Below are 12,881 nucleotides of genomic sequence, written 5' to 3'. Positions count from 1 at the left end.
AGGTGCACCGTGTGTTTGAGAGGCTGGGAAAAGGGAGCTGCCATCAGATCACAATCTGATAGTTTTATTATTTTTAGACTAATTAGATTGGGGCCAGGGTCGAGCCCCGGCACTTCTGGACTTGCCACGGCGGGAAAGTTTAAAAAAAAAAGTCATCACTGGAGCCCCAGCACTTCTGTCATTACAAATCAGTGCTGCTTTTGGAGCCGAGAATGCAAATAAAGGGGAATGTTGTCTCGCAGCAAAACGTTTGATGCTAGAGTTCAATACTTCTATTGCCATGGACGGGGCACTCCCGCACTGGATCCCAGCCAAGGTCCATCTAGCCCCGTATCCTGCTTTCGATGCTTCAGAGAAAGGGGCAAGAACACCAGAGTAGGCAGAAGTGGGATCACCTGCCTTCCCCCTTCGCCCCCAACATCACTCAGCGTCTCACCTCAAGTGGTTACAGGTTGTTGTAAGCCCTGTGTGTGTCTGGGATGATTTGGGATACCCATCAATAAGTTTTGCAAACAGCTAACATGTAGATCAGCCAGCTAAGAAGCTGAGAGTGAGTGCACACAGAGCAGCTGCCGTACAAAGCATTCAAGGTCCAGGGCAGGAAGGCTGGAGAGGAGAAGAGCCAGGCGCTACTCCATTCAAGTGCTACTTCAATGGTAAATAATCTCAGGTTTTATTAGCAAATGCAAGATTCAGTTCTAGAAATTGTCAGTAAAGTGCAATGCTGTACAACAGTAGTGATGCTGTCTTGAGAGTCTCACCAACCACCTTTCATCAAGGGACATCTGAGGTATCCGTTTCCCTTTCAGATTTAGACTCCCCCACTAGCACAGCTACTTCCTCTAAATTACAAGAAAGATGCCGGCTGACTTAGCGCAAAAAATGGTGAAGCCGAGTTGAATTAGCATGAATTCAGAGCCCTGAATTCATGAAGTGCAAGAGTCTGGCTCAGAAGGAGTCTATGGAATTACTGACCTTCATATGAAGTGAGGAATTGAAAACACGTGTTCAACCTTCTGTGCCAGGGTTAACTGGCGACTACACGCATTAAGTATAAACGACACCTCTCAAGAACAGAAGTGCATCAGCTCAAGTCTGCACTCCAGCCAAATCCCCATGCAAAAATGAGCCAATGCCTGGAGAAGCTACACACGGATACTTTAAATCCCTTCTTTTAGTGACAATATACAGAAGTACAAAAATGCTATTCTAAAATACTGGCCCTTCCCAACCGGTACAAAGTCTTCCTGCTGAGAGAAAGCAGCAGGTACGCAGACTGAACTGCTCAATCACGGGTTCCCTGTCTTCAGTGACACACTAGAACTCACAACCTTTAAATACAACATACTCCAAGAGTAGACACCTTTATGCATTGTTAGGAAGCAAGAGGTCCAAGAGCTAGCTGGTTCCACTGAGCGAGGCAGCTATGGCAACAGCCACCGCAATGAAAGATGGTTTTGTTACACGACGGCTGGATGCCCTTGGTCACTTGATTTCCTCTGGAACGAATTCTAAGCACTTCAGTGCAACAGCTAAATATCTGATCCGCACCACGTTAAGTGGGCGGGCAGCCAGCACATTGTGGAGTGGGTCAGACGGGCTCACAGTGGACTCAATCTCAAACTGCTGCCCAGAGGTAAGCAGTGCAGCCAGGTTGCCTGTGTGTTAATGTGAAGTGCCACCTCCGGCTCACTCCAAATTTTGCCACAGACAGCACCGATACCTCTAATCCCATTTAAAAGCTACTTTGCGATCCTGCGGAGAGGCACAGAATTCACAATGGAAGTCCGCCCGCATGATCACTTCCCCCAGAGCAGTACTAGTTGACTTAGGTGTCTTCAGAGCATCCTCTCCTCTTTGGATAGGCTGTTTAGGGAAGGTGGGGAGGACACAGGCCGCGAGTCCTGGACAGTTGTGGAATTAGCACCACAATCTACATAGTGATAGGTTTCCAAGGAGCTCTGAGTCACATGGCCGATGTAGGAGATTTTCACTGATGTTCTGGAAGAGAAAAAGGTTCGATTTAGCTCAGGTAGGACACATTCATTTAAATCCGCAATTAGCTGCAGAGACAGCCTGAGGAGATTCCTGAAATATCAGACCAAGGGGCAAGACAATTTGTAGCTACCCGCCCCCTCCAAAACTACCTTGGGCATTGAGGAATGAAATCAGGGATGCTGGTTAGTTGTGGGGCTTTTCCCCCCCTCTCAGATTTTCACATTCATGCAACTAAACGGTTCTGCACTCTTGGCTGGTGGGACCAGCTGCCTGCTGTAATTACACTCCCCCCTCTTACAGAGAGGCAGCAATCCACGCTGGACTACGCCCTAGTTCACAGCGGGATCAAGCTTCCCGGGCCAAGACAGGCAAGCACCGAAGCAACAGGCTTGACACGATTTCACTGCTGCTAGTGGAAGGGAGGAGAAAACACACCCCTTCGATTATCAAAGGCCCACCCCCAACTTCCATCAACTCAGCTTCTCTTTGCCTGCAGCCAAGGCTTGTCTCTGCAGCCCCCTGACCGCTCCTGAGCGCCCTACTGCAGCCAAAACACTCAAACACAGGAGGAGAAATTATCTTCTAAAGATAATGGGGCAAACAATTAAGGGACCCATTTGCAAACATCTAGAAGATAATGAGGTGGTAAAAAACCAGCCTGGATTGGCCAAGAACCAATGTGTCTGTCTAACCCGAAAGCTTTCTTTGGCAGGGAAAAGAGAGAAGAGCAACCAAAATGTTTAAAGGTCTAGAACGGGGCTACCCAATATGCAGCCCGTGGCCCATTTGTTTGCGGCCCGCAGCGCAGTTCGGGTTTACACAGGGCTGAATGTGCGGCCCTCGGGTAGGAACCAAGACAAAAGAGCCGTCAATAGAATGGTCTTCTGCGGAGATGCATTTCAGTAGTTAAATTCCTGGACTGTCATTGCTCATTAACAGTGCTGTCCTATAGGTAGAAAGCAGGTCAATATTGCATTAATATCAGCAGAACTGACTTAAATGGGGCCTGTGTGTTGTGTAGTCCAGCCTTAATCTTTGTGTTCATGCCCGTCAGTGAAAAAAGCTATTTGCATATATATTTGCATGTATATGCAACCACACTTAAGTTGCGGCCCTTGGCATGTGCTATCATTGTGGTCCCTGGGGCTTCCAAAGTGGAGTAGCCCTGGTCTTGAACATTACCAATGAGGGAAAACTGAAAAAAGTTGATTTAGTCTAGAAAAGAGAAGACAAGGCGGGACATAACCGCTGGAATAAACTAACCACCCTGACAGGAAGTTTTTCTTAATATCCAACCTAAACCTTCCTTGCTGCAATTTAAGCCCATTGCTTCTTGTCCTGTCATTAGATGTGGAGGAGAATAATTTACTCCCTCCTCCTTGTAACAACCTTTTCGGTACTTGAGTGGCTATCTTGGGAGGCTGTGAAATCTTCATCATTGGAGATTTTTGTAAGAGCATGTTAGACTGGGGTGGGGGGAAAGGATCATGGTGCGTAGATGAAGCTTGGTCCTGCTGTGAGGGCAGGGGACTGGATTGGATGACCTCAAGGACCCTTCCAGTCCAAGGATTCTGTGGTTCTAGGATTAGATCCCTAGATCACAGAGATGGGAATCTGTATGCTAAAGTAAATGATGATGATACTGAAAGTTTCCTTTGATACAACCATGATCTGCTTTGCAATCACCCCTGCCCCAGAAGCCACCCTCTCCTATAGACAGAGAGCCACATCTTACACAACCATATCTCTTAGCAGCTGGCTCACCCCTGATACATGGAACTAGTTTGGGATGTTTGCCGCAAAGAGTCTGTTTGTGAGCCACAGTGCTTGTCCCAAGCCTGGACAAAGGAGCTGCTGTTCTGCTGAAAGGTTTTACTTGAGCGGGTCACGAACCTCGTGCAACAGAAATAGTCCAGTTAAACAACTTAGAGGCAGTAGGTGCAAACCAAGCCCACACCACAAGCGACAAATGTCAGAGAAAGCCAAAAGGAAACTGGTATCTCATGACATCAAACCCTGATGACGAAATCTGCACATCAGGGAAGATGTACTACAACTAGCTAGCGCCCACAATAGTTAAGGAACTGGACTGCCTGCTGGGTCAGCAGTGGAGGAGGTGCTCAAGTCTAAGATAAGGTCACTGCAATTCCATTTCCAGCCCGAGTGCAGTAGCACATATAAGAAATTACATACCTCATGAAAATCACTATGTTATGCACCTTGACCTTGGATAACGTACAAAAGAAACTGTAAGAAACAGACAAATATATTAGACTAACAGAGTTTGATCCATAACTAATTTGGAGAAATGCATTTTTAAAGTCCCTTTTTTGGTGTGGGTCTGCTCTGGCTGAACTGTCCAGAACCCTTAACGATTTTCTTTAACATTTGAAAAGTGACCTGCAAATGACCTGTCAGGTCTTTTATTTTTGGTCACCAGGAACAATTTAAATAAAACTGCAGAAGTCAGATCATTTTTCTCACTGATTTCCAGCTTAAACAGATTTCTTTGCATGTACTGCAGAGATAGACAATAAAATAATTCTTACTACACATAAGAGAAAGGTCCACCCATCTCTGATTTCACAGTGAAATTCACCTGGAAAGACAGCAAACAGAATAATGAATCCAAAGTTATAAAGATGGAAATAATCTTTAGTAAGTGAAGCCCCCCCTCCCTATTCATTATGTTCTCCAGTACTTTAACCAGCCCAACTATAAGAGATTCTAGAAAAGGAGACCACTCACCATTCACACAACTATCAGGCTGTGTCTAGACTGCATCCCTTTTCCATAAAAGGGATGCAAATTAGACACATGGCAATTGCAATGAAGCGGGGATTTAAATCCCCCCCGCTTCATTTGCATAAACATGGCTGCCGCTTTTTTCCGGCTCGGAGCTTTGCCAGAAAAAAGCGCCAGTTTAGACTGGGATCTTTCGGAAAATAAAGCCTTTTCCGAAAGATCTTATTCCTCTTTAAAAAAGGAATAAGGGATCTTTCGGAAAAGGCTTTATTTTCCGAAAGATTCACGTCTAGACTGGCGCTTTTTTCCGGCAAAGCCCCAAGCCGGAAAAGAATGGCAGCCATGTTTATGCAAATGAAGCAGAGGAGGATTTAAATCCCCGCTTCATTTGCAATTGCCATGTGTCTAATTTGCATCCCTTTTACGGAAAAGGGATGCAGTCTAGACACAGCCTCACTGAATTAGGAAACAGAACACCACCACAGTTAACATTCATCTTGGGACAGGACCCAGCGATGTTGTAGTGTAAATGATTAATCAGTACATCTCAATGTCAGGAAAGTTCACCTTTGAGCCAGGATTCTCTATTGTTTAGTTTCAGCCTAATATTTCTGGTTAAACTCTCATTTGATCCCTATAGACAAATTTCTCCCTCCTCTAGCCATTCACAGCATTCACATATTTGTCAGCCAACCTACCAAAAGTGACTCAAACCAGGTTCTTTTAGCCTTTCTTCTCAAATCAGCCCCTTTCCTCCCCAGCAGAATTTCTGTTGTCTGGATTTTCTCCAGTTTCTCAGCATCTTTTCCCTGGAACCCACCAATACATTCCAGTATAGTTTCACCAGAGCTGAACAGACGATTACCTTGGCATGCTACTTGTTTGTGTTGGTCACAAAAAGCACATACGATTCTGGCAGAGGAGGGACTGGCCATTGACAGATCACTTGGCAAGCACTAAGACTAGTAGATCCCAGTATCACTGCTTTCCAGTTACTTCTGGACTAACCTACCATGTTAACTTTTGGAAGACCAGTTCAAGTTCAATCATTTTTAAACCACCATCAACTTTTCCAGTGCCTAACCCACATTTCCCCCCCCCCCACTATATGTATTGTAAGGATGTAAAATCTCATTTAATTGGTTAACTCCATGGGGCAGGAGCAGCCCCCTGTTCCCAGCAGGTGGGGAGCTGCTCCAGCCCCCATCAATTAACCTTTCACGTCCTTAAAGCATTGCAGGCCCTTAGTTTTTATTAACACATCATGCTTTATGGCAGGGGGAGCAGAAGGGGGTGCTAGACTACTTCCTTCTCCAGTCAGCCCATATGTCTTTATCCTTATCCCACCCCAATTCTCCATTTCCAGCACAGATGGCTTTTAGCCTCCCAAGAGGCTGGTCAGAAGTGTGAATCTCCTCCTCTGCATTTTAATGCAGCTATTGCCCTTCCGGTAACTGCACGAGCTGGGAGGAGGGAAGCAGGGGGAGAAGGGAGGGTGGCTCTGTGCACAATGTCTAGCTCGCAGGTGCCTCAGCCTTAAGTCATCCAACTTTTTCAGCTGGAGGCACTTGGCTTTGGGTCACTTCTAGTGGCCAGGAGCACCAGCGGGACAGGACGGTTTCATACTCTCTACAGCTCAAAGCCCAGCTCATACTCCAGAAAGGCTGTAAATACCAGTTTGTCACTCAGCGGCTGGATGCGAGACACATTGGTCATCTGATGGGTTCCAACCACAGTGTTCATGTACTGCACCTGACTGGCTATGCTGGTTACTGCGACTGAATAGAAGTTGGAGTTCTTAATCCTCAGGGTGGTCTGTATCGAGAGAGAGAGAGAAGACATGTCAGAATCTGAGTCCTCCAGAGTCCAGCAGCAAATTCACTCCAAGAACTAGACAGAACTTTACCGTGATGGCAAGAATGACAATGGAGTTTTTCTGGTCAAACCACACTTGAACCACTTTGATTCCCTCATCCTCCACAAGGACTGAGTGTGGAAACAGGAAGAAAACAACCAGCCCTGAGACCAGGAGGCAGAGCAGCACAGACAGCAATACGTAGAGCTTCCTGCAGGGGACATGAAAGTTTTACACACTTTGCCCTGACACAGCACCTGTGATTGGCAACTCTCACTTTGCAAACAGGAACTTACTTTAAAGGATCCATGGAAGGTACAAAGCGTATTATCCACATTTCAGATATGAATAAACTAAAACCAGGCCCACCAGTTTGGGGGAGGACCCCACCCCGAGGGAGTAACTGTCCCGTGGCCCCGCGATTCTAAAAAGCCGGGACCTCTTGGCCACTGGTGTTACTGCTCTTTAGAATAGCCACTCTAGTGCCAGGCAGAGCACTCCAGAGCTCTGAATGGCTCTGGGGACCGGCTGCCACAGCCCTGCCCCTTCTACCTGAGGCCAAGCCTCTTCCAAGAGCAGAGAACCCACCCACATTGCCCCAGGGCCTGGCAATCCTGTCCACTCCCCTAATCAAGACACAGAGGGACTAATCACCCAGTCACACAGCAAGTCTCTGCAGCAGCCGCGAAGAAGCCACTGAGCTATGGGGAACATCCAGGTAGCTTAACTGTAGTATTTGAGCACTTCACAATCTTGAATGTATTTATCCTCACAATACCTCATAAGATAGGGCACAGCTATCATTCCCATTCTACATGTGGTGAAACAAGGCTCAGAGATGCTAAGTGACATGCCCACAGTCAAAGAGACGGTAGGTGGCAGAGCAGGGGAATTAACTCAGACCTCCCAAACCTTAGATTAGTACCATCCTTCCTCTCTCTCACCAAGTCCTGGCTTGTTTGTTTAAAGTCAATAGGCAGCGTTTCCTCCCATACAGAGAGACTAGATCACCAGCTGTTACTAAAGAAGTTCCAGATATATGAAAACACTCTAAAAACCAGGAGAAGAAAAAAGGATTCAAAGAATAAGGGGAGGGAGGAGGAGGGGGAGGTGCAAGCAGCTTAAACAAACTCCCAGCATGCACCAGCTCCTGGAGAAGAGTCTGCCATCCCACATGTAATCCCTGCAATTTTCTTATGGTTACCCAGGTAATCAATTACACACATTTTAACATCCCTAATTAAGACTATTTTAGTCTGTACTTACGTTCTCTGAGGACGTAGCCTCTGGTCGCTGTATGGTATTAGAGCCACCAACTCATTTACCTGGTCTAGAAGACAAAAGGAAAAAGCTGTCAGTTCCATCCATTTGTAAAGTAACCGTACTCCCTAAAACTGAGGCCCTCGGAAACAACTGAAACTTGCCAAGGGTTTAATATCATATCCCCTCATCAAGAGCAGGAAGGTGCTTTTCTAGTCTGTAACGCATAATAAAGACACCATGGCTATCAGTTGGCAGGGCTTGGATAAGCAGTCTCACTGCCTCATTGCCGTAAGAGATAAAGAACACTTGGGATAGAAGTCTCATTATTGGGCCAATCTAACCTAAGAAACCTTTTGGTTGTTAGTCTAGTGTTTAACACACAATTTAGGAGCTTAAGTTTTGGGAAGTGAATCAGGCTTTTCAGAGGGAACTTCCTAGGAGATATGGGATAAATGGAAACCAAATTCAACAGAAACTATTTTCTACACTAAAGTCCCTTCAATAACTTTTTCTGTTCAATAAGAGAAACTCTCTCATACATTTAAGGTTTAAACCACAACATCCATAGCCTGCTTTTAAAATTATCTTACCCCTACATTACCGATGAGTGTTCAATATATTCAAACAGTAGCAGAAAGAGAGAAACAAACAAGGGCACCCAAATACACTTCACAAGAGATTCGGAAATGAAAGCAACATTTTGAACCAGATCCTAACATGAACAGGAGTTTTACTAAATAAGCACGGTTTCTCACCCATGTGTAAAATACTTTTAGGATTCAAGTTTCAATACATATAGGTTCACCTGTGGGAATACAGCCAGTGCCTTGACAAGTTGGACAGGTGATGCTGTCTCGACCTGTGAACTCAACATATGGAAACTTGGCGATGTCTTCCTCACGGTCTCTGCTGTCTAGGAAGTCCTCATCATTCTCTCTTCCGTGCCTGGAAGAGGCACCGTCACCAAAAGAGAATGAACAGCCCATGTCAACAGATGAAGAGTAGCTGCATGTCCTAGAACAAAAAGTGGTGACAAGATAAATGCTCATCAGACAGGACCCCCAGACCTACCTGTCTGGCCCTCCCCCCACTGCGTTACCCCTCCCCCCTCAGGCCCCAGCCTCCCCCCACTGCGTTACCCCTCCCCCCTCAGGCCCCAGCCTCCCCCCACTGCGTTACCCCTCCCCCCTCAGGCCCCAGCCTCCCCCCACTGCGTTACCCCTCCCCCCACTGCGTTACCCCTCCCCCCTCAGGCCCCAGCCTCCCCCCACTGCGTTACCCCTCCCCCCTCAGGCCCCCCCCCCCCCCAACCCCTCCCCCCACTGCGTTACCCCTCCCCCCTCAGGCCCCAGCCTCCCCCCCCACCCCTCCCCCCTGCGCCTTCCCCCATCCCCCCCCCTCAGGCCCCAGCCTCCCCCCACTGCGTTACCCCTCCCCCCTCAGGCCCCAACCCCCGCGCTCACCCTGGCAGGCCGGCCGGCCCCGACTGCGCATGCCCCCGCTTAAGCTTACGTCACTATGAGGGCGCTTCCGGTCGTGAAGCGCGTAGTTGGAGGGGCGGGGACAAAGGGAAGCTCCGCCTCTGCACCGACAAGCTAGGCATAGTGCGCAGGCGCAGCGAGTGCCCGCTCTTTGCCGCTCCGCCCGACGCACGTACGACGCTAAAGGGCGGGGCCAAGGTAAATTAAACGCGGGGGCGAGGCTTAGCGAAGGTTCCTCCCCTCAGGGCGGTAAGCCGCACCCGGGCGGAGCCCTCACAGTGCGCATGCGTATCGGAGACTCCGCCCTTAAAAAAACGCACCTTGCGGGCCACTAACCAATACGCATGCGCTTCAGCCCCGCCCGTCCTCACTGCGCATACGCCATAGAGTGACGCCGCATGTCGCGTTTAGGACATTGCTCATGCGCTAAAGTCTATCGGGGACTGTGAGTCTTTCCGCGCATGCGCTCAGTGGGTACCACTGCAGCCGTAGGTGGCAGAGGTGCCCGGGTGTGGGGGGGAGGCTGGAGATGGGGAGGGCTCCCCACTTATGGGGCTGGATGCTGGGGGGGGTTCCCCACTTATGGGGCTGGTTGCTGGGGGGGGCTCCCCACTTATGGGGCTGGATGCTGGGGGGGGGCTCCCCACTTATGGGGCTGGATGCTGGGGGGGGCTCCCCACTTATGGGGCTGGATGCTGCCTGCTGCTCACTCGCCCCCGCTGGCTGCGCCCGCCTCTAGTCACTGTGCCGTCAGTAGGCTCCAGAGTGAACGTGCTGCGGGCTCAAGGCGGCAGCCTGCTCCTCTTTCTTGCCCCAGGTCCCTGCTGCTGCCCCCCGGGCTCACCCCAGCCAAATTCCCCTCCGGTCTCGCTCTGCCCGCTGTGCAGGGTGCCACTGACTGGGCCAGGTGCAGGGCAGCGGTGAAACGAGATGTCCCGTGGGGCCCGTGGAGCAGCACCTGTGCAGAAGGTGCCCTGATGTGGGCAGAGCTGACTGGCCTAGGCTTGTCACCAGTCCAGGTTTCCCCAGCAGTCTCTCTCTCTCTCTCTCTCTTGAACTAGGGGGCCTGGGAAATCAGCACAGGCTTGCACTGCTAGCTGCCCAGTTGTATGGGCTCAGGAACACCTCGGGGGTCTCCGAACTTTGTATCTCCGATGTAGCAACTCGACTTGGTTCTGTGTCATAATTTGTTCCTGTGCGAAATGTAAAATGCTGCCAAATCAGAACACTGATGAGAATACCTTACATGGCACACTCCTGACCAACAGGGATATGCCAGCTGTTACGCTGGAGGAAGAGGGCTGCTGCCCAGTGGCATATGGTGAGGGGGCGTTAGCTTGTGTCTACACCATGGGGCTATGCTGTCAGAGGCTCACAGTGTAGACATACACTTACTTTTCACAAGTAGAGAAAACTGCACATGGTGAGCAGCTGGGGAGAATCAGGTGTTTTGTTTTCATGCAAGCTTTACCTTCCTTGCACAATTCTGTGGCACGGGCTGAAGGCTCGGACAACCACTGTGGTTGTAAAATTGCGAAACGCAGTCCTTTCCCTTCACTCCCTTGGTTCTTCCCACCCTCCCAATAACACACACTGTAGCTGCAATGGTGGCCATAATCTGGGTTGAAAGCATGCTTTTGTGGTGGTTCTGGAGGTTACCGTCATTCCCTTCAATAAACCAGGGACAGGAAACAGGCCATTTCCAGTGCTAGTTGTACACACAAAGCTCTGAGTGGGGAAATCAGTTTACAGGAAGTTGACAGGACACCAGAGGAAAATGGTGAAGATGTGGGCAGACTAAGAAATAGGGAACTGAATATTGATCTACGCACACTTTTCGTACCAATACTACTGTTTGGTAAGGGCTATGACTTTTTACCCTAATCCCAGTACACTGCCTAGCATAGAGGCAGTTTTGCCCGTCTAAAGGTGCTTGATACTTGTATGGCTCATTCCCCTTCATGCGCCTTTGTAACTGCAAAAACGACAAGGAGTCCTGTGGCACCTTATAGACTAACAGATTTATTGGAGCAGAAGCTTTTGTGGGCAAAGGCTCACTTTAAAGACTAACAAGATGGTTTATTAGATGATGAGCTTTCGTGGGCCAGACCCACTTCCTCAGATCAAATATACAGGCATATTTGTAACTGCGTTTTCCTGAGGCAGATTGTATTGCTGAACTACACCAGTACGGCGCCTTGGAGCCATTGAGTCTGTATCTGCACAAACAACATGGATCCCTGTGGCACTTAGAGACTAATGGATTTACTAGGGCATCACCTTAGGAAGGCAAAAACCCCTTTGTCAGATGAATTGGGACAGAAAGGGCACGAGGACTAAGAGGGGCTCAAGGTGGGACAGGAGTTTGGGGCTACCTGGGCCACTCCCTGCTGGGGATGATGAGGTGAGACCCTTTTCCCCCAACAGCAGCATTTCAGTGCAGGGACTGGCGAGAAGGAGTTCCCCTCTGCTGGCTGCTGCAGCTCCACACGGGGGCTGGTGGGGAGGGGGTCAAGCACCCACAGCTGGGTTGTTTGTTTCTATTGGTGGTGCACATTCCCACATGCCTCGGTACACATAACACATTTATTCCGCACATGGATGGAACAGATTAGAGGGAACATTGGGGATAGGCCTGGGACCGGAGGGATAGCTTCTGACCTGCCCTGGGGGTGGAGCCTAGAGGGGCAAAGACCTGCAGCTGCCTGGGCAGCTGTAGGGAGCTGCAGATCCTCCATCCGCCCTGCGTGAGGGTGCCTCGAGGTGGAGACTTGGGCCGGGGGCTGCTCTCAGGCCCAGCCACTCCAGGCAGGCAGAGAGTCTGCAGCTCCCTGGACCATTCGTACCTGGGCTGGGCTCCAGCTTCCGGCCTGGTTGGAGGGTGGGCCCTCGGGGGGGAAGAGGAGGGACGGAGGAGGCGAGTGTCTGATGAGACACTGACGATATGTACCCGGAACTCCCTGCTGCTCTGTTTTGGTCCCATCTGACACAGGAGCCAAAGCCAGACTGCCGAGGGGTTACAGGAACGGAGGGACAGCTACCCACCATGCATCACTGGAAAAGTGGAGGGCAGCCACCCCACTGGAGACGTGTCCCAGTGAACTCTTGTGCACAGTGGGGAAGCGCACCTCCGACTTAACAAAAATGGGTGTGAGACAGGGCGTTCGCCCTGCACTGGCCCTTTAAGGGCAAACCCCAGCCTGAAGCAGGGCCAGGGAGGTTAGCCCCAGCTGAGGCTGCATTAGTGGATTAGGGCCCAGCTGGGAGCTATATAAGAGCAGGGGCGGCTGCTCCCAGGGAGGGCAGTGAGAGTCTGGCTGCTGGGGGAGTAGGAGGCTCCCTGGAACTAGGGCAGGGCTGGGGGAGGGCAGGGCTGGGGGAGCTCTGGCCAAGCAAACCCCCAGACTGCAGGGCCTGAATAATGGCCTGCTGGTGAAACAACTACCCCTGGAAGGGGGGCTCAGAGACTGACGTGGGCACTGCCGGAGGGCAGTGTGTTGAAGAGGGCGACCCGGCCTGGAGAAGAGGGGAAACACCGC

General features: G+C 50.0%; 1 protein-coding gene across 1 annotated transcript; it reads right to left on the bottom strand.

Moving 5' to 3' along the window:
* Positions 1–654: 654 nt before the first annotated feature.
* TMEM106C (transmembrane protein 106C) lies at positions 655–9,462 on the bottom strand. Its single transcript, XM_075901592.2, has 8 exons — positions 9,325–9,462; positions 8,667–8,875; positions 7,865–7,928; positions 6,650–6,809; positions 6,418–6,558; positions 4,548–4,597; positions 4,192–4,245; positions 655–2,001 (listed from the first exon to the last, which is right to left on the bottom strand). Exons 2-8 carry the CDS (start codon positions 8,845–8,847, stop codon positions 1,839–1,841), a joined length of 813 nt encoding a protein of 270 aa, XP_075757707.1. The 5' UTR covers positions 8,848–8,875; positions 9,325–9,462; the 3' UTR covers positions 655–1,838.
* Between the last annotated feature and the right edge of the window lie 3,419 nt (positions 9,463–12,881).

This window comes from Pelodiscus sinensis, chromosome 31 (assembly GCF_052426305.1).
Source record: "Pelodiscus sinensis isolate ZL-2025 chromosome 31, ASM5242630v1, whole genome shotgun sequence".
In the NCBI taxonomy this organism is placed as follows: domain Eukaryota; kingdom Metazoa; phylum Chordata; order Testudines; family Trionychidae; genus Pelodiscus; species Pelodiscus sinensis.
This window is presented reverse-complemented; position numbering and strand designations above follow the sequence as displayed.

Excerpts from the sequence above, each read along its gene's own strand:
- TMEM106C (XM_075901592.2), bottom strand. The coding sequence starts at position 8,847 with ATGGGCTGTTCATTCTCTTTTGGTGACGGTGCCTCTTCCAGGCACGGA. Across the intron at positions 6,559-6,649 it reads TTGTCATTCTTGCCATCACG|ACCACCCTGAGGATTAAGAA; the intron begins GTAAAGTTCTGT and ends CTCTCGATACAG. Across the intron at positions 4,246-4,547 it reads GGACCTTTCTCTTATGTGTA|TTTCTTTTGTACGTTATCCA; the intron begins GTAAGAATTATT and ends TGTTTCTTACAG.